This window comes from Cheilinus undulatus, linkage group 2 (assembly GCF_018320785.1).
Source record: "Cheilinus undulatus linkage group 2, ASM1832078v1, whole genome shotgun sequence".
NCBI classification, from domain to species: domain Eukaryota; kingdom Metazoa; phylum Chordata; class Actinopteri; order Labriformes; family Labridae; genus Cheilinus; species Cheilinus undulatus.
Window position 1 is genome coordinate 8,925,128 of NC_054866.1, and position 24,728 is coordinate 8,949,855.

Here is a 24,728-nt window from a genome sequence, read left to right on the forward strand (position 1 = left end):
GTAATGAGCCCTCAACAGCAGTGACATTTCCACGGCCAACAAGGCTATGCTACGCCGCGGGCTAGTGGGCCTTAATAAAGCTAAATCATACAGCAGGTGATATTTATACAAATAGTTATATTTCTCGCTGTGAGACATTATGGCATAAAAAAGGCTAGTTACCTGTCCAGGAGAAAAGCAGTCAGCCCTGGATCTGAAATGAAACTTCTCAGCTCCCAGGCTTCCTCAGATAGCATGCTGCGCCGATATTTACTCTCGTCTTATTTCCTGCTCAGTCCTCTTCTCTCCAAGTGTTTGCAGTGTGTTAATCGCGTTGTTACTGGGATGCTGATAGCTGTGTTAGTCAAAGAAAAAACTAGAATATTGTCTCTGTTCCTTGAGTAGCTACTGTTAGCCGTTTTCAGCTATTGGTGGTGTTTACTCCTGCAAGCGCGTTCACGCAGGGAAAGCTCCTCGACGAATCAGGGCGAGGGAGTAAGCCCTGCCCCTCAACCAATCAGGGTAGAGAAGTCAGAGGCGAATCTGATTGGTCGGTGATACCTGGCGTGGTGGAGAACCTTTAACTGCTGATTTCTCAGGCATATGGAAACACAGAGATCTCGCAATAGTGCCGTTTTACTCCTATCATTAAGAGCTCTCTATGGATGTACGAACATTTGATCTAAATAGAAAAGAAAAAAATTAGCATTGGTTAGCAAAAAGTTACCTACTGCATCTTTAAATGGCGTTAAGGTAACTTGGCTGTTTTAGAGGAACAATTTCCACCACCCTCCCCAGCCAGCCTCTACTTCAGTCTAGCTGGGCATTACATGCACTGGAGGAAAATACTGTAAGCCAGCTATCCCTGTCATATTGACTGAAGCTATACTGAACCATATTAGTAGCTGGCTCCAATAACTAAAGTGATGTGAGGACTTGCATTCCGTTCTTTTTTTCCTGTAAACGATGATAAATATGAATAATTTTAAGTTTAATACAAACCTGATTATGCGTCCCTGGTCTTGAGACATCGTGGAAAAGACACAAGCTCCACTCAGTTCTTGTATTTTCAGCAGTCACAGTTGAGAATCTGTGCTCAAATTCTCTTCCTCACGGAAGTGGATGATGAAAATGGTGTACCATGCTGAACTGCAATTGAACTGTAAAACTGAATTTGAATTGAATGAACTGAAGTTGAATTTTTTATTTTTGAATTTAAGGAATATATAGAGTTGAATGCTCAAGTCATTAACATACAATTTCAAAGCAAACAAATTCAATTTCAAAGAAAATAAATTCAGTTTCAAAGCAAATAAATTCAATTTCAAAACATTAAAAAATTCAATTTCAAAGCAAATAAATTCAATTTCAAAAGATTAAAGTTTCAAGTTCAGTTTCATACATAAAATTCAGTATCATGCTATTCAAATTTAATATCATTATTCAAATTCAGTTTCTAGTGGCACAAATCTCAGCGCTTAGCTCTCAATCAAAACAACTAAAGATAAGGAGCTCCAACCACCTCCACTGCTTAATCTCCTCTTGAATTAAGAACTGTTCAGTCCAAATCTACACTCCATGAGATGAATTTCCTCAGCAAAGATAAAAACATGTGAGGTCTGAGGTAGACCTCATGATGTGCATTTTACATCAGGAGGCATTCTGGGGTAAATGTAAAGCACATCAAAGTTTTTCACATAGCATACATTTGAGCAAACATTGTGTTTGGCCCATTTTTACCTAAAACTCGCTAAATCTCCCAGTGCAACTGCACGCATCAAGCAGTTCATGTAAAAGCACAATTTGTGCTCAAGGCACTGTACATTTTGATGCATTTCATATTTTTTTTTTTTTTTCTGTCAGGAACAAAACATGCCTTTGTTCTGTGACCTCAGGGTTGATGTCTTTTTTCTTTATACCTATAGCTGCAAACTGAGGGGCAGCAAACGTGCCTCTTGCCTAGAGCGACACATTTGCACACACCGGGCCTAGTCAAGGACAGCATTAATGTTAGCAGAACGGTGAGGAGGAAATATCCTCTCTTTATTCTGTTTGGATTCTATTCGGATGCACAAAGAATCTTCTCTCCCAAGACGATCTTTCGGTGTGGCTCTCTGCTCTGGTTTTAAAAAGAAAAGTGGTCCATGCGTTCCTACAGCAACATCCGAGCTAACCGCACTAGCAGGCCCTGGAAACCCATACCAAAGCAGACCAGGAGAAGAACAAAAACATCTTTTCTGTCATGGAAAGCTTTCAGTGCTGCTCTCTGCGCGTGTTTTAATAAAGAGTAGTCCAGTTCAGACAAAAGAGCTGCTGCAGCTAAGTCCAAGCTAAGCTCCACTAGCGGCCCTTGTACACAACCAGTCACAACAACTAACCCTTTCCCTCTTAACTATCACATACTCATGCTAAAGCAGGTCAGCAGAAGAGTGAAAACATCTTTCCCAACATGAAAAGCTTTTAGGGTTGTATTTATCTTTATGTCCTACAGAAATGTGGTCCAGTTCTAATAAAAAGGGTGCAATGCTAAAGCTATTTCTGAGTATTTAGAGCAGTGGAGGCAGCCATTAGAGGGCTTTCAGTACAACTAAACCCCGCCCATAGCACAACTCTGTATGCATGGCTCTAGTTAACACAGTGGAGGCAGCCATTACCAACAACATCCAGTACAAGCAAACCCAACTCTGTATGGTACAAACCAAGCATCCATACTGGTTAATACTTTGAGACTCATATTATAGTTGTATGAGGATTGTGTTGGGCTCCAGAGGATTTCCAGGTTTCAAACTGGGCGGCAGCATACTGAAGTGTGGGAAAGCATCAACTGCATGAAAACTGTTCAAGTAACAGGAGAGGTTCATATTTAACATAATATATCTCCCTTTCTCATACATCAGTGGGAGGAATGCTCGACTTTTTCTATCTTCCTCTGTTTGATCAGCTGCAGATACGCACAGGAGACTTACACCACCTGGATGTTTAATGGAAGAGTTAGAGGAGATATTTCTCTAGTTTATCAGTCATGAACAGCTGCTACAGATCTAAAACATGTTCAAATGTGTTTATACATATAGAGGGGCGGAGAAACCATTAAGCACATGTTGTCCCATGGAAACTCTGGTTCACAGCCTGTATACATTCAGGAAATGTCACCTGCAGAACGCAATGGGCAAAACTTTGCTATTTTTCTATGAATTCTTGAAATAAAAATTTGCTGTGCACTTTTGTTGCTGCAGCCATGCAGCACCCTTATGCTTCCCTCAGAAATTTCTGTAAATTTGAGTGGATTACAGATGTCGCTAATCATGTGCGAACTTACCACACCAAACACAGATGTCAGGGGGTAATTATAAATAAAACATCTAAAAATCACGTCATAATATACATCTCTTTAACCTCTCTCAGTCAAGATAATTAAGAACTGTTTGATACTGTCAGTATAGATTGTTTTGAAATGCAAAGTAATGCAACTTTAAACATTTAATAGAATACACTGCCTGGCCAAAAAAAAAAGTCGCCACCTGGATTTAACTAAGCAAATAGGTATGAGCCTCCTATTGGATAATTACTGCATGGGTGATTATCTTCAGCTGGCAACAAGTTATTTAACGGGCATATTCCAAGATGACAATGCCAGGATTCATCGGGCTCAAATTGTGAAAGAGTGGTTCAGGGAGCATGAGACATCATTTTCACACATGGATTGGCCACCACAGAGTCCAGACCTTAACCCCATTGAGAATCTTTGGGATGTGCTGGAGAAGGCTTTGTGCAGTGGTCAGACTCTCCCATCATCAATTTCAAAATTAATGCAACACTGGATGGAAATAAATCTTGTAACATTGCAGAAGCTTACTGAAACAATGCCACAGCGAATGCGTGCTGTAATCAAAGCTAAAGGCGGTCCAACGAAATATTAGAGTGTGTGACCTTTTTTTTGTGGCGACTTTTTTTTTTGGCCAGGCAGTGTATATGATTAATCACAATTAATCATTAAAATTCATTGATAAATTCTAATTTAAAAATGCAATTATTTCACAGCCCTTCTTTCATTTATAACAACAGAGTCACTTTTTGTCCTGTTGTGTTGTGCTTAATACTCACCATCTGCACTGAAAGAATTATATGCCATTTGGAGAGACCGAGGCACTTCATGGAGCATCTCTGCTTTAAAAAAAGAAACACATGAGAACAAGATAAAACAGGCATATTGGCAAAGAAAAAATTTGACAGAACTACACTCTTAGCATTTCAGGCTGTACTTAAGAGGAGAACCACCAGCCATGAAACTTAGTCCTGGCATACCACAATTCAATCTAGGCCCTGTGTGATTAAAAAAAATAGAGACATGTTTCAAGTTGTTCTAAAATCAAATAATACTGTTTTTCCAGATTTTTACGTACTTGGAGGACCACGGCTACGGCGATGATGCCTGCTCATAGAGGCCATGTACACTGTGAAATAAACAAAAGGGACATGTTCAAATGTACCTAGAATCATGAAATAGATCATTCTATTATTATCTACATATAAACTGGTATTATCAGGAAGAACAAAGGTTATTCAAATCCGACACACACATATATAGTGATGTTAAAAAAGTGTTTTCCCCTTTCTGATTCCTGATTTTTTTGCATATTTATCACACTTAAATGTTTCGGATTATCAAACCAATTTTTGTATCTCACAAAAACAACCCAAGTAAATACAAAATGCAGTTTCTGAACGATGATTTTACTTATTTAGGGGAAAAAATCCAAACCTATCTGGCCCAATATGTGAAAAAGTAATTGCCCCCCTTGTTAAGTCATGAGTTCACTGTGATTAATCACAATTCTGGGAAGGTTGAGTTCAATTTCACTGTCCACACCCAGGCCTAAATACCGTCAGATTTGTTGAATCAAGAAATCACTTAAATAGAAGCTGTCAGACAAAGTGAAGTAGGCTAAAAGATCTCAAAAAGAAACAAAATATACCAGCGAGTCCACCTCTGAATGGTTCAAAATAAACAAAATTAACTTTTTGGAGTGGCTAAGTCAACGTCCAGACTTAAATCCAATTGAGATGCTGTGGTGTGACCTTAAACAGGCAGCTCATGCTGGAAAACCCTCCAATATGGCTGAGTTAAAACAATTCTGAGAAGACTAGGGGTCCAAAAATTCCTCCACATCGATGTGAAAGGCTTATCACCACTTATCATAAACACTTGATATCAGTTGTTGCTGCCAAGGGTGGCACAACCAGTTATTAGGTTCAGGGGCAATTACTTTTTCACACAGGGCGAGATAGGTTTGGATTTTTTCCCTTAATAAATAAAATCATCATTTAGAAACTCCACGTTGTATTTACTTGAGTTGTCTTTGTAAGATATTAAAAGGGGTTTGTTCAATCAGACAGACAGGTAGATGGGGGGAGGTCTTTTTGACTTTATTTGAAGTGGACAGGAAAGTGAATGGTGTAGGAATCAGGTAGGGTTGGGGGTGACATGCAGTAAGGAGCTACAAGTTTGAATCATACCTGTCCTGCTGGCTTGGAGGACCAGCTTCTATACATGTGGCGCAACTTAGTTTGCAGATTTTAAGGGCACTTGAAATACTCACTGGCTCTTGGCACATTTCTGCGCACCAGAGGTCCTTGTATTGCCTCACCATCACCTTTGTTGACAGCGACAAAGGCAGTGAAGGCACTGCTCACTCCTGACTGCACGCTCAGCTCCACCACCTTCTTCTTCACACTTTCATCCTGCTGGTCTTTGGACTCTCGGTTTTCCATCTCCAGGGAGCGAATCAGAGCTCGAGCAGCCAGTCTGTGGACTGTTAGTCTGAAGGCAAGAGAGAGATGACATTACATTTGTATACATATTTGAAATATTGCTCATTAAATTTATGTTTTTCTATTTCTATTCACATTTCTTCCTTTACAAACTTCTCAGAGTTGGGCCGTTTTCCGTAGAGTTAATTGTTTTAGACAATACTGAACAGCAAGTTGCTTAAAGGTTTTATACTTTACCACTTTAAAGGGATATTTCGGGATATTTGAAGTTGGGTCGTATGAGGTCCTTGACTATAGTAGTGGCATTAGCCTCCAGTGATTACTGTGAAAGTTGATCCTGTGGTTATTAGGAGCTCAGAGAGATCTGTGGCATAATGGATATACACGGGAACGTTTTATCTGCGTAGTTTAACCAGTTTTATGTAAAAATGAGCCAAGAAAATGTTAGCTCGCCTGTACGCTGTGTTGAAAATGTACAAAGCAATTCATTTCTCCACAAAACAAACCCCTCTCTGTCAGGCACTAGTTTACAATGCAGCTGCCAGCATTTTTTCTCTTTCTGCCTCTGCGCACTGATATTCTCTGATCAGCTGTGTGGGTCTGCAGGCTTAACAAAACAACAATCTAGTGATTTCAACGTGAGTGATGATGATGTGCAGTTTACTGTGGATACGAGAGGATATTTGTGTGAACTGGAGTACAGCAAAGAAGAACTTATACAGATGGAGAGTCAGCTGGCTGAAAGAGAGAGCAGAGGAACTTCATTTGAACGTTTTGAGCAGGAGAGATCTGAGTATGGGCTCACATTGTGGTGTTTTAATTTGTATTCATTGTTTTATTTTGGTAAGCTTCCGGGTTCCGGAGTCTCGTGCTGGTTGCTAACCTTACTCTGCTCTCCCTGAGGCATCCACCCCTCCCCCCGGTGGGGCATTCTGGGTCCAACAACACCACCTCATATAACACACATTTTCCACACCTACACTACCAGGTAAGTCGATGTCCACACAGGCTCATCAAAATTTTTAAAAAGATGATTGGAAAAATATTTCACTTAAGCAGGGGTATAAAACTGACAGGGTCAGAATTTGATGTAACACCATGAAAGTCTGCCAGACCACCAACAACCATGGCACATTTAAAGTCACTGAAATCACCTCTCTACCCACTCTTGCTGGTTTGAACTTCTGCAGATCACTGACCATGTCTGCATGCCTAAATGCATTGGTTGCTGCCATGTGATTGGCTGATTAGATATTAGTGTTTATGAACAATTGCAGCATGTTTTGTGAAGGATGCAATTTTTAAGGTGGAAAAGAAGCTGTGCCACAAAGATGATTCTTTATTGTCTTTCCTGTGGCGAAACACTAAATAAAGTGTTTGATGTAAAGATTGGGGCTAAATTTATGTGAGAGGTTGCAAAATGATGAAATATTTGTCAGTGAAAACCAAACTGCAGCCTGGCACTTTCTTCTGCAAACCCAGAGGCTGCAGATTTATCAACTCCTTCATCTGGCCTTTAGATATCAGCAGTGTGCTACAGAAAACTCTAAGTGAAGGCTTTAAACAGTATGCATGAATGTTGACAACAAATGATTTAATATTTATATATTACAGTATTATCTAAATATGAATTCAGACAGCTTTTAATTATGTTATTATTCTGATTTCTACTAATCAGATGAACTAGTCAAGTTATATTTAGAGCACTGACTTCTGTCACTGAACATTTGTACAAAAATTTTTAAGAAGCCATTTAATTGGTTGTTGAGTCAGAGAAAAGCATAAAAGAGACGTGGCTGAGACTTAAACTCTCAGGGAAACATCTAAGACTAACTTGGACTCAGGTTACAGATAAACTGTATCATCAGATGTTGACTATTAGACTATTAGCATAATATTAAACAAAAATCATCTATTTTACCCAGAGTCCTCTGCAGGTTTCAGGCTGAAGTTAAACTGGTTCTGCAGGAGCTGACCAGCCAGTGTGTACTTCACTGTCACAGAGCCCTCTGCTGCCTCTGGAATCTGAACAGGATCACACTTTTATAAAGCTCATTAGACAAAGAAACAAATCATTTCACAATCACAAGATGGGCTCCTACCTGTCCACTGAGCTGGGCATAAACCAGCGACCTTTGACCCTGAAATAGTGCTGTGATTGGTGGAGAGAGGACAGAGACGGACACGTTCTTCGGCAGATCCCAGGAGACTGAGACGTCGATCACGGCCGGCTGCAGAGCATATCGCAGTGACTGCATCACCTGGTTATGAAAAAACAGAAGAGATTTGAAACTTTGATTCAGATACATATTCTGTTGTATTGTTTCCCTTGACAGCTTCATTCTTTGGCGTTTATCTTACTTTGGGCTGCATCCTGTCGGTGCCTGTGATGAACTGAGCATGACCTCCTCCTTCCTTGGCCAGCCCACTGATGAGAGCAGAGCTGGCTCCTTCCCCGATCCCAAAAGAGAAACATCTACAATGCAGTAGTTTAGTTTTTAGAACAGAGAGCAGGAGATGAAGGTAAATATTCTATAAACTGTGATTGTAAAGTGTCTGTGGTTTCACCTGTGCAGATGTGAATTCTTCTTCACCAGATCGATGACTTCTTTGGTGTTTCCCACTTCTCCATCGGTGAAGACAAAGAGCTAGTCAAGAGAAAGTTCATGTCACTGAATGTTTTTTTGTTTTCTGTTCTTTTGTTTTGGGCTCTGCTGCTTTGTTTCTTGGCATGCCAAAGCACACTTGCTTTTAAACTATAAGCTATACAAATAAAGTTATTATTATCATTTTTTTTATTATTATTATTATAGTCCCTCTATCATCCATATGAGCTGGCTCCCCCCTTTCAAAAGAATAATCAAATAAAAGAATACAAGTACGAGCAGAACATCTGTTGCCTGTCTGCTCCTGCTCTGTCAAACACAGTACTAGTGCTATACATAATGCTTTTTTCTTTGTGCAGGAAGCACTAACAATTTACAGATAAATAGCAACAGTAAATAGTAAATCACAAAAAATTATATAAATAGAACTTTCTTTACCATAAACCATAAAGAGTAGGGCCACCAATAAACATTTTATTTTTCTGAGCTAGTTCATTCAAAGTTGTCTGATGTTAAGACGAGCTGCTCCAATATTTGATCTTGTGCTGTAAATATAAAATGAGTTTTCAAACTCTTCACTGCTCCTCAAATACTTCAGCTCACAGTTATTTTCACAAAAGAATTTCTCTGAGAGGAGATAAGGGGCACACATGGCAGCAGAGTACGATATAGCAGTCTAATAATGTACTTCATTTTTCACTCAGGTCCTTCCAGTTCCACAGGCCATTGTTGTTGACCCTTTTAGCTCTAAGCTATTTTTTTAACCATTGTGTCGTGCCTGAACTGTTTGTCTTAAAAAGTGTGTAAAACATCAACCCTGTGGTGCACAATCAAGCTCTAAACATCCTTTTTTCCTTGGCTTTAAGGATATGCATTCAAGGCAATGTCCATTGAGTTTTTAAAAAGTTATGGGAGTATAAAGATAAAAGAAAAAACTGATTAGACATTAAAACTCAAAGATTTTTATGTATTAAACACAATAAACAGTTCCCATCTATTTGGTACTAAATAATTTAAAAATAATCATTCCATGACAAAAAGTCTTTTTTGCCACTTTTTGCTTATTTCTGCAACATCTTTTTGGAAGGGTTTGCCACCTTTTAACATTTTTTTGCAACTTCTTGGGCAATTTTTGCCACTTTCATCTCATTTTTGCCCTTTTTCAACCCTATCTGTCATTTTTTTACACCACTTTTCCCCTTTTTTGGACATTTCTGGAACATCTTTTTGCAACTTTCTTTCCAACTCTCGCTGCTTTATTTTGCCACTTTTTCTTCTTTTTTGCCAGTTTTTGCTGCATTTAACCCATTGTGTTGCCTTTGCCCATGCCCACTACTTTCTGCCCATTTCTTGAAACTATTTGTCAATTTTTTGCTCTTTTCACTCATTTTAACCCATCTATGCCAATTTTTGACCATTTTTAAATCTTTTAACCCATCTTACCACTTTTCACAACTATTCAATTATTCACTACAGTTGTCACAGTTTCTTCTATTTCATTTTCTGGCATCCTGACATTTGTGTACAACATGGCCTAGATATAAAGTCTGAAATTACTTTCCTCATAGTTCCGTGCATCCATCCACATTGTTACCATTACAAATAAAAAGATAATTTGATTTAATACAAGGGGGTTTACATTTTGAAAAAATATCTTACAGCATTCATAATTTAAATTTATGTTTTGTTGCTTTAACTAGCTATTATTCAGGTTAAAATTAAATATGATTATCACAGCTTAACTTTGAATGAACCATGACATTGTTGACCTCCATGGTTCCCCTGTTCAGCTGGGCCCCAGAAAGCTCTCCTATTTATCCCCCCTTGTGAGGGGCATTGTTGAACCATTTGTTTTACCTCTAAGTCATGTTTTCAGACCACACTGGTGTAGCAGTGCAGCACTCATTTAAATATGAAATCTTAAAGTCAACATCATAACGTACATTTCTTTGCATTAATTTGATTCACAAATAAAGAAACTGAAAAGAAATGCTTCACATTGTTATCATTGGCTGAAAAAGTTGTTAATGTTAGATTCTTTGAAATGGTTTTCTAGGTTAATTACGAAACTGAGGGTGTGGTAAGAATGAACTATAAACAAACCAGCACATTCAGAGTTACCAGCAGAAGTGAAAAGGATTCTCTGTGTAAATGAAAAGTTTGTTAATGCTAGTGGCATGTAATGTAAGACTTGTTTAACATGTTTTTAATGGTGTGGGTGTGTGTTTTACTTGTCTTGGTTGATTCTGAATGCAGGGCTGGCTGTAAATATGTTGAAGTGGTCGAAGGATCTCCGTTCCTCCCAGATTAGCCCCCATCTCTCCAACTTTCTTCAGAGCTTCCTCCATGGTCTTTTGGCTGTACTCCACACTCTTCCTACCACCACATCAGTAAATTCACAAATAATCAGAGCACACAATCATGTAGATGGATTTACAACAATGACAGGAACAAATCTGGATGACTGAATTTGAGGTACTGACTTACGGGAAGATGTGTTCATAGCTGGACCCAAAACTATAGATGTTGAAATAGCAGCCCAACGGTAAGCTCTTCAGCAGGAGGAGGAGAGTATCCTACAGGGAGAGAGGAAAAGGTTTTATTTAGGGGTGCCAGCTACGTTTTCTGCCAGCATTCAAGATTAGTCAGCTGTAGGTATGAGTCTGTACATTTACAGTATAGATCAGTCATTCCCAAAGTGTAGGCCACTGCCCCCTGGTGGACAACAAGTGGTCAATTATAATAATAAACTTGGACTTCCTGTTGGGATTTGGGCATGGGACCAAGAGGCTTTCTTGTAGGTCTGATGATGACCTATATGCACACCAAAATTCATAAGCCTGGGTTGGACAGTGTGCTGGGGCTGATTCTTTGTGGCAACACATGAAAAACGCATCCAAAATCAGTGGTGCAGATATTTGACTGGCAGAAGGGGGCGCTGTGATAAAGTAATGATATTGATGCATATCATTATTTAGAAGCAATCCATGATTATCCTTGTGAAGTTTGGAGATGATTGAGATAAACTCTAAAACGTTATGAAGTAATATTGGTGCAATTTCACAACAAAAAAATAGACAAAAACTAAATCTAACTTTGAGCTCCGATAACAGCCCTGCCCTATGGTGATAAATCACAGTTTGGACAACTTTGGGTCTCAAGATTGTCAAGTTTGAGTAAAAAAAAAATCTGGAGTCAATCAGATGAAATCCCTCAGTCAAGTTTGATATAATGTGTAAAGTGTCGAGCAGTGGAAAAGGCCAAAAAAACAGCAAATTTTGACCTTTCGCTGTTTGCAGTTCGATTCCTGTAAGTGTAAGTGTTTTTCATCCAATCATGATACACAGGTGTACCAATTTTCATGCATGTAGGTCTTACCCAGGGCCTTAACCAAGTGGCAATCTCCAGTCCTGAAAAATGAAGCCAATGCCGAAGTGCCAAAAATTGCTATACCGCGACTGTCCACTTGAGGCTGGCTGCAGGAAAACTGAAAGTTCCGTCTGCACACATGTTAAAAAGCCGGTTTTGACACACAAAATAAACTGGTTTACAGCCTGGTTCAAAACACTAAACATGTCTCATTAGCTAGTGTCTTATTGTGCTCCCACTGTACGGGGGTGAATCTTTTTGTACCACGATGGTTTGGATTATATTTAGGATGAAGGCTGATTGGCACGTCTCATGTAATTAACAGATAGCTTGGTAGGCAGAGGCTCCATTTCTGTCAACCGGAATGCTAGCTAGCAGGCTGACAGGAAGTCGTGCTTAGTGGGCGGGCCTTACATTTGGCTGAGACCACAATTTCAATATGGAAGCCTCCATGAATGGGCTTCAAAAACCGTTTTGGCCCGCCTATTGTAAGCAGACGACTGATGTCATATGGGGTTTGTCCCATTCTTTCTACAGTCTATGGCCTTAACTCATGTTTGGTGCCCCCCAGAGGTGACTGTGTGATACACTTGCACTGTTCCACCACCAGATGGCTTAGTGAAAGAAACACTTTAAATGATTTTAAGTAATACACAGTAATACCCTGGCACTGCCAATGCGACTCTGATGATTCTCGCTGTTGTTCAGTTGCACACCCATACTCCCAGATCGATCCAGCAGGCACACAAACTCTCCACATGAAGTGACTGAAGACATCACAGACTGGGGAAACTCTGGGTACAGACTCAGCATCACAGCTGGATCACCCATCAGAGTGCCTGAGACACAACAAACATCAAATCTGACTTTTATTGAATTCCAGCATCTATAACTCTTCTGATAGAGGATTAGGATGGTAGACTTTGAAAATGTAAAATAGGAGCTTCACTGATGCACTCACCAGGTTTGGCAGAGGCCTCTCCAGCCTCCACCACAGCAGTGGGCTGGTGGGCATCTTTGTAATAAATCAGCACTTCAACATCTCTGTCAAACTTGTGTCCAGCAGCCAGCTTGGTCTGAAGATCAAAAACACATTTACAAACATGAACTAACAATAACTCTTGTTCTCAGCATTAGAAACAATCACAGACACATTGGTGTTGTAGCTACCGTGGCTTGGGTTTGCTCTGTGTTCAGATACTGAAGAGGATCGAGGGAACAGTTGGACTCGATTTTAACCACCGGACGAGGAGACGACACCCGGGCACAGAAAGACAGACTGTAGGGCACCTTAGAGGCTGGAATCGACGTCACCCGGATGTTGCTGCCTCCTTGATCGCCACTCCCTTTAGCAGTCCAGAAATGCTCAAGTTAGATACTGGTCACATTCAAATAAGAAAAAGAACTCAAAGTCAAATTTGCAGCTTTAATAGCAGAGCTTTGGCACAGATGTGCTTCAGCTCATGGGTTGAAACCAAATTCACTCGTCAGTTGAAGTAAGTCTTCATACTTTTTTATCAGTTCAGGCCCACAATGCTCAGTCTAAACCGTATCATAGCCATCTGACACTGGCAGCCACTGTAGCTCCAGTTAATCATTAGAGCCTTGCTACCATAATCCTTTCAAACCTGATGTAAACACCATTGAACAAAAAGCACTAAAAACATCTTGAAGAATAGTCTGAATTTAACACTTCTGATCTAGAAATTGGAGATAAAATTGTTCGTATGATATGTCAATCTAAACTCGCTTACAATAAAAGCAATTAGTGATGATATTCAATATGGGAATGTAGACATAAATGTGCAAAGCGGTTTGAAAGCCATCAATGCTAGCACTGTTAGCTACACTCTGTAAACAAACTTCACATTATTTACCTGTTTATACTGTGATCAGTGCTACATCAGGGGTGCTCTGTTGTGACTGTTTTTCTGTTTTTTATCTTTAGCCTAGTTGACTTAACACAGTCAAAATTTGTGTTTTAACCAGATGAAAGAAATGTCACTTGTACGAGGGTTTGACCAGTCTTACAAATGATCTGCGCTTATATTTGCCATTTTGTCGATTATCTGCATCAGCGTTTTATTCCACCAATCACCGATATAATTAATGAATTAAAAAGTTTGCTCCTCTGCATGTGTGTCTTTCCCTCTGGCTCAGCTCTCATTCACTCACACACTCCCCTAATGTCCCATCCACAACTCTACCTGACTGGCTAAAATGCACAAAACATCTCTGCCAAGACAAGCTCTCACTGTGGCTCTCTGTTCTGTTTTGAACAAGAAAAGTGGTCCAGTTTCAAGTCGATATACTGGACAAGCCCATGCCGAAACAGACTAGGAGTAGAACGAAACACTTTGTTTCTGTCACGGAAAGCTTTCAGTGTTGTTCTCGTCGCTTGTTTTAATAAAGAAGTTTTCAAGTTTAAGTTTCATGTTTTTACAAAAGTGCTGCTGTGGCTAATCCAGAGCTAATCACTCCACTAGCAGCCATTGTATACAAGCATTCACACAAAAAACACTTTCCCCTGAGCTATCACATACTCATGCTGAAGCAGGTCAGGAGAAGAGTGAAAACATCTTTCTCAACATGTACAGGTGCATCTCATAGAATTAGAATATCATGAAAGAGTTCAATGTTTTTTGTCACTCTTTCCTGAAAGTGAAACCTGTATATTATATAGACTTGTTACACATAGAGTGAAATATTTCAGGCCTTTATTTCTTGAAATGTTGATGATGACTTACAGATAAGAAAACCCAAAGTTCAGTGTTTTTTTTTTGTTTGTTTCATAATTTTATTGGTTTGTACACAAGAGGAGCAAAGGCACTTACATATACCAGGGTACACTGATGTCAGCATTGAACATATTCGTATACCCCACTGAGTTTAGATCTGCAAATTTTGAGAACAAACAACAATACCAAATCATAAGACCAAAAGGCAATACAGTGAAAAAAAAAACTTGAACGTAGTCTATATAAAATAATTAATTGGTCACTTAAACTCAGGAAGAAGTGAAAACAAATAAGTAAAAGTCAATAAATAAATGAATAAACAAATAAATTTTGAAAAAAAAAAGGGGGGGGGGGGTATATTGTTGCAAAGAGATCCATAAATGGTTGCCATTTATTGTAGAATTCGTTCAAGTGTCCTCTTTTTGAATATCTGATTTTCTCTACTTTTAAGAAGGACATCACCTCATTAACCCATTGTGTACTGGAGGGAGCTGTTGTGGATTTACAGTTAAGAAGAAGGTGACATTTAGCAATTACCAAGGTAAACGCTATCACTTCCAGTTCTTTAGTAGAGTACTGGGTATATTCTCCCGGAAGACCAAAAATACCTACATGTGGAGAAGTGTCAATAGTTTTTGAGAATACCTTGGATATGGTGTTGAAATAAATTTTTCAAAGGTTTGTCAGGGCTGGACAATAACAAAAAAAACATATGCGTAAGATTGCAGGGTGAGCCTCCACATCTGTCACAAACATCTGCCACATGAGGGAAAATCTGGGCCAGCCTTGTCCTTGAATAGTGACACCTGAATACAACTTCAAACTGTATCAAGGTCTGACAGGCACAAATAGAGGCTTCGTGAATAACTTGGAGTGTAGATTCCCACCAATATTCATCAAAAAACAATCCTAATTCACGCTCTCAAGCTTTTTTTTATGTTGATGGTTAAACAACCATCATATGACTGAATAGAGCTATAGATTTTTGAGATTAAAGGGCTTTGTAAAGGATTCAGTTGCAAAAGTTCACTCCATGGTTGTTCAGGTGGAAGGTGGGGAAAGCTGGGGAGTAGGGATTTTGCACAGTTCCTCACCTGGAAATATCTGAATAAATGGGAGGGTGCAAGATTGAATTCAGCAGCCAGGTCTGTGAAAGAGCGAAATACCCCTTCCTTACAGAAATCCTTAAAGCATTTCAGTCCCTTATCCTGCCATAAGGAGAAGGTGGGATTGGTAAAAGTAGGTTTAAACACAGGATTTTTTAACAGTGGGGTTAAAGCTGTGAAAACAGTGAATTTAAGCTGTTTCCTAAATTGAAACCATATCTTAAGGGTAGTGACAACCACAGGGTTGCAGGTAAGGCCAGAGGGGTTTGCAGTGACCGGACCAGTTAGTAAGGCAAAGAGAGAGACTGGGGGACACGATTGTGCTTCCAGTAGGCACCAGGGTGTATTAATTGACTTAGACCAAAATGTAATTTTAGATATGTTCGCGGCCCAGTAGTAAAATTATTGACAGGATAACATTCACTCTTGGCAGTGTTAACTTTATACCCTGAGAACAGGCCGAATCTGCGAATAAAAAGAAACAATAGCGGGACATATTCTTACTGGATTTGCGACATAAAGCAACAAGTCATCGGCATATAACAATAGTTTGAATTCTGTATGAGTCCTGGTAATGCCATTAAAAGTGGGAGAGGTTCTCAAATAAATAGACAAGGGCTCTATTGTGAGTGCAAACAGGAGAGGAGACAGGGGGCAACCCTGCCTACAACCTCTATTTAAGAAAAAATAACCAAATTGAATGTTATTAGTGGTAATACTGGCACAAAGGGGTGTATAGAGAAGGCGTATCAATGATATAAAATTTTCACCAAATCTGAATTTAGCTAAGACTGCAAATAGATAACTCCATTCGACTCGATCGAATGCCTTTTTAGCGTCAATCGATATTACTACTTCAGGCGTGGCTGTAGTTTCTTTTGAGTAGATTACATTTAACAAGGTATGAACATTATAATAGAGCTGACGTCCCTTTATAAAGCCCGTCTGTTCCTCAGAAATTATTGTTGGAAGAACCTTTTCAAGTCAGCGAGCTAAGGCCTTTGAAAGAATCTTTGTATCTACGTTTATTAAAGAGATTGGTCTGTAAGAGGTGCAAAGATCAGGATCCTTGTCCTTCTTTAAAAGAACACTAATAGAGGCTTGTCTCAATGCAGGAGGGAGAGAACCGAGTGACAGAGATTAATAAACAGAATGAAGTAATGGCATATATTTAGTATGAAATGGTTTAAAAAAATTCAACCAGAAACCCATCGGCTCCCGGGGCTTTATTATTTTGCATGTTTTGTAAGGCTGAATTTAGTTCTTGAATAGTCAGTGCAGAGTCTAATTGATTAAACATTTCTGGATTTATGGAGGGAAACTGAAGTTCATCTAAAAAGGTGTGCATATCAGCTAGATCTGATGAAAGTCCAGACTTTTACAGCGACTCGTAAAAAGATGAAAAGACAGAGTTAATAATTTCTGGGTCCTCATGCAACGCTCCCGATCCAGCCTTAATGCGAGGTATTAGACGTGAAGCTGCCTGAGGATGCAGCTGGTGAGCTAGTAACCTACCAGACTTGTCACAATGTTCGTAGTATCTAGAACGAGAGTGAAGTAACAAGCGCTCTGCCTCAGCAGTTGTAATAAGATCCAGCTCAGTTTGTAAGAACACACGACACTTTGGAAGATCGTCAGATGGTGCGGCCGCAAGCTGTCGGTCCACTGATTCTAAATCAGATGAGAGCTTTTGAATATTTGACATCCTTAATTTTCTTATATGTGCAGAATATGAAATTATCTGACCTCGTAAATATGCTTTTAAGGACTCCCAGAGTAGTGCTTTAGAGATAGGTTTGGAATCAGATTGGTTAAAAACAAGAAAATCCTCTGTTGCACTTGTAATAAATTTATGGAATTTGTCATCCGATAAGAGTGAGGTGTTAAATCACCAGTGGGTAGGATAGCGAGGCCCAGGAGAAATCTGAACATCTAGGGACACAGGCGCATGATCTGACACAATAACTGGATGGTATGAAACATCTGTCACCTTTGGCATAATTCTAGCATCTACAAGAGATAATCTATACTAGAAAAAGTCTGGTGTGCATGCGAATAAAATTAGTATTGCCTACTGCTCGGATTACGAAATCTCCAGGGGTCAACATAGCCATTACTAGACATGAAATTGCAAAATGCTTTAGTCATTAGTGATTGGGTTGAGCCAGGGTTATTGAGCTTGTAACATCAGCCGTGTAAAGTGTGAATTAAAATAGAGGAGGCAACCAGCTTCCCAACCCCACCTTCCAGGGACAAAGGAAAAAAAAAAAAACAAAAAAACAAAAAAAAGGGGGAAAAACAGAAAACTAACCTAACGAGCTCACCCCAGATCCCACAACTTCCCCCCATAGCACCTACCACTACCCCATCCCTAAATGACAGGATACCAGTGCTAACTCCACAAGGAGACATAAACCAAAAGACTAAACTCAAGGCATTGGACCAAACAGTCATCTTCACCTCGCTCCAACCTGGCTGGAGCTCCTGCAAACATTAACAATATAACCATATATAATTAAAGATAGGGCTGGAGTATTGAACAACACAAAACCCCAAAGTAACTAAGAAACTTGTGCAAACATAAGCATGGAGACTGCCTATTAGAACATTGGGGGTTATGGTGCCATTTATATCAAAATCAACAAAACATATCTACAATAATGAAATTATATTCAGAGCTATTTTGTAGACAGTGTTGTTAAAAGTCATTTCAGCACAAATGTTTCAAAAAATAACATAGCTGTAGCGGCACCCACACTCAGACCTTTATTTCCATAACTTTCCAGCAACAAACCAAAGTCTATTGGAGTGTTTTCACAAAAACTGCGGCTTTGTCAGGCGATGTGAACTCCCCTGTGACATCCCCTCTTGTGACCTAGAGGTGAGCTGGATGTAACAGCCCAAACCTTATGTCCAGAATATCCCTGAGCTGGCGTCGGATGTCACTGAAGGCTGCTTGGGCTTTTGCCGTCCGTACAGTGAGATCTGGAAAAATGGAGATTGTTGAATTCTTCACTTTGATCCGCTGGCGGGCTCTGCCACGTCGTAGAATATCAACTCAGTCTGCATAATAATGTAAAGGTGCTATCATGGGACGAGGACGTTTGCCGGGTTTCGGCCTGGGCTGCAGGGATTGGTGTGCGCGGTCCACAACTGGCTCTTTTTCTAACCTGAAAGTGTCTTTAAGCAGGGTAGAAACTGTGGCCGCGTTGATTGAGCCATGATCCTCAGGTAGTCCTATTATCCTATTATCCTGACATTATTACGGCGAGATCTCACTTCCAAATCCTCACATCTATTGTCAAGAGTGACAAGTTGGGCTGAAAGTTTGTCCACTTGACTTTTGAGTGAAACCACATCGTCAGTGCATGTCGACAGCGGGCCCTCCATGTCCTTCACAGTCCCCCTTAGCACATCCACCTCCGACTTGATAGCCACCATTCCAGCATTTAGCTCAATTTTCACGCTCTGCAGCTTGGACTTTATCCAGGTCAGGTTGTTTGTCATTGACATCTTTAATTCAGTCTTAAAAATGCCTACCATCTCTTCACGAAGAGCAGCGAGCAGTTCAGCCTTAAAGTCCGCAGAAGTCATGCTTGGGATAGTGGTAGTTCCAAGTGGAGAAGACGGTTTAGCACCTGCACTCTGCGGCGGGATGGTCGCAGCACGCTGAGGCGGGGATGCAGCTGAGGGAGCAGGCCTCATTGGCGTAGTCGCCGGGTTGCTCGAATTTTTTGATTTTGGAGACATGTCAACATGTAATGCAGTCACAACAATCCTACGGAGTCAAACTGTAATGACAGAAAGTTCATGGAGACGCCCTGATGTTTTTTTAAGAGATTTTTGCAGGAGCTCCTGTAGGCACATCTCACTCCATTAGTCTCTAAGCCGGAAGTCCAAAGTTCAGTGTTTTAAAAAATTAGAATATTACATAAAATCAATATAAAAAGGATGTTTTAAACAGAAATGTCAGGCCTCTGAACACCATGGTCATTGAACCAGCTTTTGGTACACTGATGATTTGGGCTGCCATGGCATCTGCTGGTATTGGTCCACTGTGATTTCTGAGTCCACAGTCAACGCAGCCATCTACCAGGACATTTTAGAGACCTTCATGCTTCCTTCTGCTGACAAGCTTTATGGAGATGCTGATTTCATTTTCCAGCAGGACTTGGCACCTGCCCACACTGCCAAAGGTACCAAAAGCTGGTTAAATGACCATGGTGTTACTGTGCTTGACTGGCCAGCAAACTGGCCTGATCTGAACCCCATAGAGAATCCAACGGATAATGTCAAGAGAATGATGAGAGACACCTGACCCAACAATGCAGATGACCTGAAGGCCGCTATCAAAGCAACCTGGGCTTCATTACACCTGAGCAGTGCCACAGGCTGATTGCCTCCATGCCACGCCGCATCGATGCAGTAATTCATGCAAAAGGAGGCCCACCCGAGGATTGAGTGCATAGAAATCCATATACTTTTCAGAAGCCTGACATTTACAGTTGAAACCAGAAGTTTACATACACTATATAAAAAGGAACATCAACTTTTTTTCTCACCGTCTAACATTAAATCAGATTAAACTTTTCCTGTTTTTGGTCAATTAGGATTACCAAAATTATTTCTATTTGCTAAATGCCAGAATAATGAGAGAGATCATTTTTTAGACAATTTTTTATTATTTTCTTAAAAGTCAGAAATTTACATACACTAAGATTACAATACCTTTAAACAATTTGGGAAAGCCCAGATGATGATGTCATGTCTTTGGAAGCCTCTGATAGGTTTATTGACAACATTTGAGTTAATTAGAGGCACACCTGTGGATGTATTTTAAGGCACACCTGAAACACACTGCTTCTTTGTATAACATCATGGGAAAATCAAAAGAAATCAGCCAAGATATCAGGAAGAGAATTGTGGACTTGCACAAGTCTGTTTCATCCTTGGGTGCAATTTCCAGATGCCTGAAGGTGCCACGTTCATCTGCTCAAACAATTATACGCAAGTATTAACACCATGGGAATGTCCAGCCATCATACCGCTCAAGAAGGAGACGGGTTCTGTGTCCCAGAGATGAACATGCTTTGGTCCGAAAAGTGCATATTAACCCAAGAACAAAAGCAAAAGACCTTGTGAAGATGCTGGCTGAAGCTGGTAAGAGTGTGTCATTATCAACAGTCAAACGAGTCCTGTACCGACATGGGCTGAAAGGCCACTCTCCCATGAAGAAGCCATTACTCCAAAAGAAACATAAAAAAGCCAGATTACAGTTTGCAAATGCATACAAAGTGGCTTAAGGATAACAAAGTCAATGTTTTGGAGTGGCCATCACAAAGCCCTGATCTCAATCCCATTGAAAATTTATGGGCAGAGCTGAAAAGGCATGTGTGAGCAAGGCGGCCTACAAACTTGGCTCAGTTACACCAGTTCTGCCAGGAGGAATGGGCCAAAATTCCTGCAAACTATTGTGAGAAGCTTGTGGAAGCATATCCAAAACGTTTGACCCAAGTCATACAGTTTAAAGGCAATGCTACCAAATACTAATGAAATGTATGTAAACTTCTGACTCTCAAGAAAATAATAAAAAATTGTCTAAAAATAATAAAAAAATTGTCTAAAAAATTCTCTCTCTCATTATTCTGGCATTTAGCAATAAGAAATAATTTTGGTAATCCTAATTGACCAAAAACAGGAAAAGTTTAATCTGATCTAATGTTAGACGGTGAGAAAAAAAGTTTATGTGCCTTTTTATATAGTGTATGTAAACTTCTGGTTTCAACTGTATATTTAAAACATCCTTATTGATCTTATGTAATATTCTATTTTTTCGAGACACTAAATTTTGGGTTTTCTTATCTGTAAGCCATCATCATCAACATTTCCAGAAATAAAGGCCTGAAATATTTCACTCTATGTGTAACAAGTCTATATAATATATGGGTTTCACTTTCAGAAAAGAGTGACAAAAAATATTGAACTTTTTGATGATACTCTAATTTTTTTAGATGCACCTGTAAAGCTTATAGGGTTGTTTTCATCATTTATTTCAGACAGAAACGTGGCTCAGATCTAGTAAAACAGATGCAATGCTAAAGCTATATCGAAAGTGTTAAGAGCAGTGGAGGCAGCCATTAGCATTGGCTGTCAGTACAACTAAACCCAACTCTGTATGGTATGGGTCTGAAAGAAGCGTCACTCACTCACTCACTCACTCACTCAGTCACTCAGTCACTCAGTCAGACACAGACAGAGCCATCTGCAGGGCTGGCCTCAGCACTCATCCAAAAACATCCTGACAAATGTGTTTGCTGCTTTCTTACCTTGAGGTTGGTAGCGTGGGTTGAGCACAGCAGGAAGACAAAACCTCAGCCCATCGTCAGCCTGAACAGCTAGCTCAGTGACATACTCCAGTCTGATTGAGGCACTCTCTTTTGGAGGAAGACAGCCAACACTCAGAGAGAATATATCTGGACTCTGCTCACTCTCCTCCAGTAGAAAGGCTTGCTGGCCGGAGCTCAAAGCATCATCGTACTCCTCGCGAGCCTGGAAGAAGGATTACACATGCGTGTTTATTGTCATCACGCTCTTATTCTCTACGTTCCACTGTATCTGCTAAATCCTGACTGTGTAACTCACCTTCTGCTTCTCCTTCACCTCAGCTACAATCTCTGTTTGTCCAATCTTAGCACTGAAATGACAGACAGCAGCATCTCCAGGCAGAGGGAAAACAAAAACAGCCTCTAGTGGATTGTCCTCTTGGTTCTCATAGTTCAGAGTGGAGACCACTGTAGCCACATGGTCTCGAACCTCCACCTCCACCTCCACGCTCTTCAGAGGAACTGACCAAGAAAACACAATGAGCAAGAACAGTGAGGACTTCAATGTTTTAAAAAGTTTAAAAACAGTTTAATTATTCTTTCTGGTATGAATCAGTGATGAGATATGATCTGAAGCTGATTGTTAATAACCTTATATGATGCAGCAGCACATTTTATGCACATTATTCAAACATCCAAGTTCTTTTTCAGAATGAAAATACCTGTTTGACTAAAGAATATGTTTTCTTAGTTAAAACCAGATTGACATAAAAATGATCATCCTTTTTAATTTAGCAATTGACATCACATTTGCAATATGAGCCAAAATAATCGTAATTTGATTCGTTTTAAATCCTTTTGGCCAGTATACCCAGTATATATATATATACACTGCCTGGCCAAAAAAAAAAAAGTCGCCACCAAAAAAAGGTCACACACTCTAATATTTTGTTGGACCGCCTTTAGCTTTGGTTACAGCACACATTTGCTGTGGCATTGTTTCGACAAGCTTCTGCAATGTCACAAGATTTATTTCCATCCAGTATTGCATTAATTTTAATATTGATGATGGGAGAGTCTGACCACTGCGCAAAGCATTCTCCAGCACATCACAAAGATCCTCAACGGGGTTGAGGTCTGGACTCTGTGGTGGCCAATCCATGTGTGAAAATGATGTCTCATGCTCCCTGAACCACTCTTTCACAATTTGAGCCCAATGAATCCTGGCATTGTCATCTTGGAATATGCCCGTGCCATTAGGGAAGAAAAAATCCATTGTTTAAGAAATGAAAAGTTACTCATTGCATCAGCTGGGGTTAAATAACTTGTTGCCAGCTGAAAGATAATCGCCCATGCGGTAATTATCCATTAGGAGGCTCGTACCTATTTGCTTAGTTAAATCCAGGTGGCAACTTTTTTTTTGGCTAAGCAGTGTATATATCAATACATTGTTTGAGTTATAATTTACAAGAATTTATTCCTTGTCTTCACTGAGAAATATGTAAGATGAGAACAGAAAAATAATTGTATAATAACTCAGAATTGTAATATTGAGCCGTATGTATCACCCCCAGGTTTAACTCAATATCTGTCGACCTCTAGCTTGTAGTATCAAAACAGTATTGCGGTATTTTGACGGACTAGTTAACAGAGTATCTTTGTTAATGCACATTTGAAAACTTGTCATATTTAATTTGAATGTTTTAATGTTTTTTTGCAAACAAAAAGCACTGAGGGTCTGCTAAATTCGACATGAAATGTTCTGGGAAATGATCTCTAGAATAAAAAGTGAACTTTCAGATCAAATAACACGTTAGAAATGAGTTCTAAGAGCTGTACCTGGTTCTTGTGTCAAAGTCAGCAGCCCACAGCAGCAGTTCACCATGGTTCCTGGTATCAGTTTACACCGTCAAAGCAGCTACTGCTGTTGAAAGACAAAAGCAGAAGTTAAACTAGAGAATGCAATTTCAGAAGAAATTGCGCTGTGAATGCTGATTTGCTGAACGGCTGCGCCGAACTGCTAATGCTGGGTTGACAAACACCCTGAAAGAAGCTAAATGAATTCTTGAACGGCTGCGCCAAACTGCTAATGCTGGTTTGGAACGCTCCCTGAAAGAAGTTAAATTAATTCTTAGATGGCTGGCACTGACCTGCTAATGGTGGGTTAGAAAAATCTGAGAAAGAACCTAAAGGTTATCTTGAATGGCTGACACTGAACTACTAATAGTGGGTATGAATAATCTTAGAATGAAGCTTAACGTAATATTGAATGGCTAAAACCAAATTGCTAATGCAGGGTTTTCAATATTCCCTGAAAGAACCCAAATACTATCTTGAATGGCTAAAGCCAAACTGCCAATGCAGGGTTTTTAAAATTCTCTGAAAGAAGCTAAATACTATCTTGAATGGCTAATGCCAATCTGCTAATGGTGGGTATGAAAAATCTTCAAAAGAAGCTAAATGTCATTTTGAATGGCTAATGCCAAACTCCTTATAGTGGGAATGAAGTTTGTAGGGCAGAAGCTTATTGTAACGTATATATATATATATAAAAAAAGACCTGCATCAGTAAAGAAAAGGAAGACAGGTTTTAATCAAATAGAAAGTAATTTGGAAAATGCAACTAAAATAATCCTTAAAAACCGGCTGAGTATATTGTTTAAAGGCCCAGGGCCAACTACTCTTGTTTCAACTGTAAAGTAGTTACCAATAGGGACCCTTGATGTTGTGGCTGTAAAATGCATGCTGTAAAGAATTCTAACCTGATTAAACAGCAGAAGATCACAAATGTTTTTAAAAGAGCTAAATCAAGAGGGAAAAAATAATCCATGTAAA

At 39.7% G+C, this 24,728-nt stretch overlaps 1 protein-coding gene across 2 annotated transcripts in view; it reads right to left on the reverse strand.

Moving 5' to 3' along the window:
* LOC121520734 (von Willebrand factor A domain-containing protein 5A-like) overlaps positions 1–24,728 on the reverse strand; it is a 40,411-nt gene that overhangs the window by 11,954 nt on the left and 3,729 nt on the right. For both annotated transcript variants that reach the window (XM_041804342.1, XM_041804331.1), the window contains exons 2-16: positions 23,733–23,817; positions 22,213–22,415; positions 21,897–22,119; positions 12,897–13,072; positions 12,688–12,802; positions 12,390–12,565; positions 10,845–10,933; positions 10,589–10,733; positions 8,320–8,399; positions 8,113–8,227; positions 7,854–8,012; positions 7,673–7,776; positions 5,580–5,800; positions 4,383–4,433; positions 4,084–4,143 (exon numbers count right to left, since the gene is read on the reverse strand). In XM_041804342.1, the coding sequence (XP_041660276.1) occupies positions 4,084–4,143; positions 4,383–4,433; positions 5,580–5,800; positions 7,673–7,776; positions 7,854–8,012; positions 8,113–8,227; positions 8,320–8,399; positions 10,589–10,733; positions 10,845–10,933; positions 12,390–12,565; positions 12,688–12,802; positions 12,897–13,072; positions 21,897–22,119; positions 22,213–22,415; positions 23,733–23,778 (1,963 nt within the window). In that variant the 5' untranslated portion in view covers positions 23,779–23,817. The remainder of the gene's footprint in view (positions 1–4,083; positions 4,144–4,382; positions 4,434–5,579; positions 5,801–7,672; positions 7,777–7,853; positions 8,013–8,112; positions 8,228–8,319; positions 8,400–10,588; positions 10,734–10,844; positions 10,934–12,389; positions 12,566–12,687; positions 12,803–12,896; positions 13,073–21,896; positions 22,120–22,212; positions 22,416–23,732; positions 23,818–24,728) is intronic.